The 7,199-nt window shown below is 40.6% G+C and overlaps 1 protein-coding gene across 1 annotated transcript in view; it reads left to right on the top strand.

Annotated features, from left to right (window-relative positions):
• The first annotated feature begins 4,680 nt into the window (after positions 1 to 4,680).
• The window catches only part of STK31 (serine/threonine kinase 31), an 82,024-nt gene continuing 79,505 nt past the window's right edge, over positions 4,681 to 7,199 (top strand). The window contains exons 1-3 of the mRNA XM_019651992.1: positions 4,681 to 4,728; positions 6,268 to 6,314; positions 6,403 to 6,455. Of these exons, the coding sequence (XP_019507537.1) occupies positions 6,287 to 6,314; positions 6,403 to 6,455 (81 nt within the window). The 5' untranslated portion in view covers positions 4,681 to 4,728; positions 6,268 to 6,286. The remainder of the gene's footprint in view (positions 4,729 to 6,267; positions 6,315 to 6,402; positions 6,456 to 7,199) is intronic.

Below are 7,199 nucleotides of genomic sequence, written 5' to 3'. Positions count from 1 at the left end.
CAGTGTCACTGGCCCTCATATGTGGGATCCGAACCGGGGCCCTCTGGCATCCCAAGCGAGTTCTTAACCATCGCGCCACTCAGCCGGCCCTTAATTTTTTATTTTTTAAACTTTGTAACATTGATTTTTGTTTTTAAATAAAAAACTATTTCAAAATTATCTCATCATTTTGCAGCAGTCTCTACTGGTTTTTAAGTGTTTTGTTAACTATGCACTGTCTATATAGCTCTATTGACCTCTTGTGTGCCACTTCAAATCCTCCTGACTCTACCTTTTACTCATACTGCTGTGAAACACTTCCAAGTAGGCATCTGACAGCTTCATGTGGAAGCCATTTGATGGCACTTTGTCTTGGGACCATGTCTGATGCTCTTGCTTTCTTCTCCAGGGATCCTCTGACACTATGGTTCGGGACGCCCCCCTGGAAACCCTTTTACATGTATAAAAGATGGGCGAGTTAATGACCTTGGGACCACCCTTCACTAATCACAGGTGCAAGCCAATAGATAAATGCTCCCTCTTCTGTCTGCTGGGATGACAACTCTGAGATGCCTTTCATAAATTTCCTCAGAAAATCTATGGAATTGAGTACTAGTCACCCATAATAGTGGCCAACTCCATAATACATCCTTATTTTAGCTTTCTCTTTTTCCCTTTTCCACTTCCTGGTCCCTTCTTTTGGTTCTGTGGAGGAGAGACTGTTCCATGATATGACTGCTACTGGACCCACAAGCTGGACATGGGCCAGAGCCGAGACTGTTTCCTAGAAATCCTCTCAGAGACTATCTGATCAAAATTGATACTTTCCTTCAGACATAAAGCAGTACCTCCCCTGTGTCCCAGATCATGCTGGTTCTTGGAACAGGGCATTGTAAGGCATTTTCCCTCACCTGGGACTGATCATGTACCAGTATCCCTCTCCATTCTACCCCGTTCTATATAATTCTTTGGCGCCTGCCACGTGGCATGGAGGATATCCACTTTGTCTTGCAGTCTCCCAAGACATGCCTCGTTTGTAAGTTTTTGTTAACGAACTCTGTTAATTGCCAGAATGGAGTGGCCTGTCTCTTTCTTTGATCTTTCCCTGCCTTCCATTTACACAGGTAGATTTTCAGTCTTAAGGTTTTTCCCTGGATCTGTGTGTATGAACAGTTCCCTAAGATCACTTCCCAAATGAATTACCCGTATGTAAACATTTGTCTTAGGCTTTGCTTTTGGGTGGGGAGTAAATCCAGGCTAATGGGTACCAGGAATATACTTAGAAAGCAAACCTTCAGGATAGGATTCTGTTATTGGATCATTCACTGGACAGATGACAACAAAGACCACATAGGTGGTGATGAGTGGGGTAGTGATAACTCCTGGCATGTAGATGCATCACAGTTACCATAGTGACTTTGGGTGAAGTGCAAGTGGAAGGTGAAGTGTTAGGTTACAGTAGCTGTGGCATTACAGTGGAATGGGGCTAATGGAAATTATAAAGATGGAGGTGTTGGTTAGCTATTGTTAATTGCATTAGAAACCTTGAAAAAAGAAAATGACAGGTTCATGTTAACTAACTAAGTCAAGGCATGCTGCGTAAGCCAGGGTGCCTCAGTATCACCTTTTAAGGACAGTTTCATCCACAAATGCAGGTCATCTGCACTGACAATCAGTCAAAATCTAATAGTAAAGAGGCAACGTTGCAAAGGAAACAATGCACAGTGTTCATCATCTCCTCCAACGAAGCCAGCATGCTGAGGATAAGATTGGAAGCCTGAATCATGGGATGGGACATTTGTGTTGGTGAGTCTGATCTTGAACCCTCAGGTTTTCTTGAACCTTTGAGCAGGCAGAAGCAGCCTCCTCCATTTTGCTAGAGGAGAGCAGCCTGCAATTGCCTGGAGATCTACAAAGACTTTATCTGAGGCACTTGCATTGTAAGTTGACAGTTGTCCTCCTCAATACCCACGCCTGCCACCTCTCATTGACTTCAAACTGATAGCTAGGATCAAGTCTTAGCATATGCTAAGTGGGGAACTACAGTCCTTCCTGTAGGAGCATAGGTTACAAGCTGAATGAATCGCAGGTTCTGGTTAAAATGTATTGGCAGGAAATATGTCTGGGGCATATCTGGAGGGTGTTGGATCAGGGGGTGGAATATAAGGCTTGATAGGAGAGAGCGACATGGATATTCATTCATATGTAAAAAAATAAACTTTGATTCATGCATCCCATCTTACACACAAGTCAACTCAAAAAGGATTTAAAATCTAAATATAATGTCTAAACATGTAAAACTTCTAGAAGAAAATATAGGAGAAAACTTTTGTGGTCTGGGTTAACCAGAGACTTCTTAGATATAACACAAAAGTATGGACCATAAAAGACAAAACTGATAAAACAAAAAAACAAAATTTGACTTCATCAAAATCAAGAACTCCTGTTCTTGGAAATACCCTTTTTAGAGAATGAAAAGACAAGGCACAAACTGGGAGAACATATTTGCAAATTTGGAATTGTACCCACAGTACATAAAGAACTGAAAAACTCAATAAGAAAACAATTCAACTCAAAATGGGAAAAAATCTGAACAGAGACTTCACCTAAGAAATTATATGGATAGAAAATAAATGCAAAAAGATGCTTGCTCAAAATTTTGTCAATAGAGAAATGCAATTAAAACCAGAAGGACATAACCACTACACATAAATGTCTAAAGTTAAAAACACTGACGATGTAAAATGATGGGTGAGGATATAGAGCAACTAGAACTCTTAAATACTGCTGGTGGGAATATAAGATAGTAAAATGACTTTGTAAAACTGTCTAGCAGTTTCTTAAAAAGTTAAACACACAACTATATGACCCAACCATTCAACTCTTAGGTATTAACCCAAGAGAAGTGAACGCATATGCCCATACAAAGATTTGCACCTGATTGTTCATAGCACTTGTATTTGAAACAATCCAAATCAAAAGGTAGATAAATTGTGTTATATTATGCAATGAAGAACAACAAACTTGACACATAAGGCAAAATAAATCTCAAAATAATTATGCTGAGTGAAAGAAACCAGACAAAATGTACATACTGTATTTCACTAATACCAAATTCTAGAAAATGCGAACTAACGTATGGTGGCAGAAAGCAGAATCTGTCAGTTTGGGTAGGTGGAGAACCCAAGTATTATAAAGGGGTATGAGAAAACTTTTGGGGGTTAAAGGAAATGATTATCTTTTTTTAAATTAAAGTTTATTGGGGTGACAATTGTTAGTAAAGTTACATAGATTTCAGGTGTACAATTCTGTAACATCATCTATATATCATGTTGTGTGTTCACCACTCAGTCAGTTCTCTTTCCATCATTATATATTTGATCGCTTTCACCTTCTTCTACCACGCCCCTCCCCCCAACCCTCTGGTAATCACTAAACTATTATCTGTGTGAGTTTTTGTTTCCTCATTTGTTTTTTTTTTTTTTTAATATTTTTATTGGGTAATTGGGGGGATGGGAACAGTACTGGGGAATTAGGGGAAGGGGAACAGACAAGTTGCTGTCGTTTTGTTCTTCAATCTAGTTGTGGAGGACACTGCTTCACTGGCCCAAGTTGGCACCATCATTGCGCTCTTCCCTGGCGAGGCAGATCAGTCGCCGGCTTCTGGACGGCCGCTCACTGCGGCTGCTGGCCGCTCACGCTGGCTGCTGGCTACACACGGTAGCCCATGGCAATCCACTGCCACAGGGACTGCAGCCTATGCCGTCCCAGCGACTCATGGCAGCCCAGCTCCAGGTTGAGCTGTTGTTCAGCATCTTAGCTGTAGAGGGCAGTGTCACTGGCCCTCATATGTGGGATCCGAACCGGGGCCCTCTGGCATCCCAAGCGAGTTCTTAACCATCGCGCCACTCGGCAGGCCCTCCTTTGTTGTTTTAAATGATTGTTATCTTGATGGTGAGGGTGATTTCAACAGTGTATACGTGTTTGCTCTAATCAAATTGTGCACTTTTAATACATGCAGTTTATTAATTATACCTTATTAAATTACTGGAGATAATTTTATCCCGTTGTGCAAGGTTTGTCACAAATTGCATTACCTGCATATAATCGGACACCTAAGCTAGTCCCACCCTCCCCATTCCCCCAGGCCCCGCCAATGTCATGAAAAATTTTGCCGCACGTTAGAGGTATCCGTGCTAAAGCTGGGCTGAGAAATGCTTGTAAAGCTCCTAATCTGAAAACCACATTTTCATTTACCAAAGTCCTTTCCCCTTTCCATCTTGTAAAAATGTTGGGATTCTTCTAATTTGGCTGTTTTAAAATTTAAATCAGCGTGAACCAATTAGAAAGACCACGAAATCCATGCCACTATCTTACGTCATTCTTCGACGTCTCCCGAAAGAGTGAAAACACCTGGCAGGTGTGGGAGGAGGGGAGGTTGACCCCGCCCACAACTCTCCCCGCGCGCAACCGCTGTGCTGTGCTTTCCACCCCGCCCAGCGCGCCCAGCCGCGGGCCCCGCGCCTCAGGCCTCGGCGGCGGGGTGATCAAGCCAGTGGCTCCCGCGTAACCCGGATGATGGCGCAGTCCCGTGCGCGCACGCGCCGTGTGGCGTCCGCGAGGCCCAGGCATGCCCGGTAAGTCTCTGCACGTGCGAGTCGGTGAGCTGTAGCGGCAGGCGGAGGACAGAAGGCCCGGTATGTGGGAACCGGCGCCCTTTTCTAGGGTTCCGGTGGCGGAAAGGGTGAGGTCAGTAGTTGTCCTTTTGCTAGGTTCGATGGTGGCCGCTTCCAGGATGGTAGTTTTACCCCGGTTGCCGTTTAGGTCTCCCAATATGGGGGGAGGCCCTTTTCCTGGCCTTCCTTCGCCTTCGAGCCGCTCGCCTCCTTCTGAGGGTGACAGGCCACCCCCGCTTCAGAGTGTGGTTCCAGGAGTTGAAACCGGCTTGCGGATAGCCCAAGCCTGAGGGTTCTCTTTTAAGACGGGAACACGCGGGCCTCTTGTAGGGTGGAATTCTCTTTTCCCGCAAATTATGCCACTTAAACTTCAAAACGTCCCAAAATAGTTGTCAAGGAGCGACCTGGACTCATTCCACATCTCGCCGTGAATTGAAGATTTGGAAATGCCATTTGGTAATCTAGGTTTGCGAGAAGATTGCGTGCAGCATTAGTTCCCTCGTAATCTTCGGGAAAAGCCTTTTTGACCCCCTTTGAAGTACGATTTAAAAACAATTCTAGAAATACAATAGCTTCTTAGAGTGTCTGGTGGGATTTCCAAAGTAAACATTTTCGTTTTTACTAAATTTAAGCCAGTGTCTTCCAGGGACATAGAGTCCTTAAGATTTCAACCTGGTTTTACAACTTTTTTACTCAATTTAAGAATTACTTTTTGACCAAAATTGGAAGAATTGGAGGAAGAAGACGTGTTTTGAAGATGTTTTGATGCTGCTTAGTGTATGTGAAAAAAATTCTTAGCTGTATTAAAAATTAGAAGAATAAAGTTAAAAAAATTTTTATGACCTTTTTCCCGCTGTGACACAGCTAACTTTTCCTAGTTCAGAGAGCTTTTTAAACTTTGGATAACTTTTAGATAACTTTTAAAGCTCTTAAAAAAATCTGTACTTTCTGTTTCCTTCAAAGAACTAACATTTACGTGTGTAAAGTGCAATATGCTAGTGTATTAAGGATAAAATTGTAAACAAGTAGATATTTATTTTGAAGTACTTTGCAGTTGAGAAAGTATATGTAATGAAAATTGTTTTTGAAGTAAAGGGCAAAATTTGATTCATTTTGCAGTCTTTAATTGCAGGCTATCTTCAAAAGCAGATATCACTGTGCCTTTTAAATAAAAGTGATTACCAGTCTGAAGCATTTGTTCTGTATATATTTGTAGGTTTTTTTTTTTTTTTGGTCTAAATTGTGGAAGCCCTACTCTTGCTTTGGAAAGGCATCATTTATTTTGAAAGAAAGTGCACATTCTGAGGTATTTATTGATTTATGTAACTGATCAAAATATGCATGAATTATCCACTTTAGTGTAAATTTGTAAAAGATTGGCTTAAGAGATAATTTCAAAGATAGAGATGATGTATGATGAAATTGCAAAATACAATATACTCAAAATAATTATTGAAGAAAATATCTTCGAGGTCATTTTTAATATAGAGTTTGAATTTTGATTATTTAGGACCAAATATACTTGTCAGAATTTGAACAGCATATGGTTTCGCCTTTATTCACTGTTAATGGACAGTATTAGAACCTAATTCAAGATATCGAATTGTTTTAGTTTTTCAGGGATTGTGCAAATGGATGAAGATACACATTACAGTAAAGGTACTGGCACTAAAAATTATTATTGGATGTAAGAGTTAGATGATCTTGAGTAATTTCTAATTTTCTTTGCATTGTGATTTGGTTTTAGTTGAAGATGTGGTTGGAAGTCATGTGGAAGATGCAGTAACATTTTGGGCCCAGGTAAACCACAGCCTGGTTGATCTCCTCTCCCACCCCTTCATCCACTAACACAGGTCCTCCTCAACAAAAACAAAAATTAAAAACTCCAGAATATATATATCATTGTCATTCTCAATTCCTAATTTTTATTGAACATTAATATTAGGAGACAAGTGGCTACAGCTGGAACTTAATACCTGAGTTATGAGTAGTATGCTCATAATACACTGAGGTAAAATAAAGAAAACAGCAAGAATTTAATTGTGGTTTCAGAATCACACTCAATTTAATACCAACAATCTAGGCTGCATAAGTTACTGAAGAGGCTGAGAAACTGTTGTATATGTGAAGTTACAGCTCCATCTAGGGGTCTTTTATAAGATTGCTTCTTGAAAGATTAAGTTTTAAAATAGTCATTTTTTTCTAATGGCTTAATTTTGCATTTGAGATACAGTAGTTTTCATACAATTGGAAACAGTAATGGAATATTACTAACTTTCTGTTGGCTGGCTTCAAGTCAGATAAATCACTCAGTTTTAAATACAAAGCAAGGCACCAAAGTGCCTGTGTTCCAGAATTTAATAAGGTAAATCCCTCTAATGAACACAAGTACTCACTAATTTTTAATTTTGTGAACTACACATCACATGGGAGGGAGGGGAATGACATTTCTCTATATTTCCGATAGCCTGAGAACTCCTTTTTGTGGGGGTGGAGTGAATTGACAGTGTAGGAAATAGAGTTTATGAGGAGAAAAGTCATAGA

The sequence above is a fragment of the Hipposideros armiger genome, unplaced genomic scaffold (genome assembly GCF_001890085.2).
Source record: "Hipposideros armiger isolate ML-2016 unplaced genomic scaffold, ASM189008v1 scaffold_171, whole genome shotgun sequence".
NCBI classification, from domain to species: domain Eukaryota; kingdom Metazoa; phylum Chordata; class Mammalia; order Chiroptera; family Hipposideridae; genus Hipposideros; species Hipposideros armiger.
This window is presented reverse-complemented; position numbering and strand designations above follow the sequence as displayed.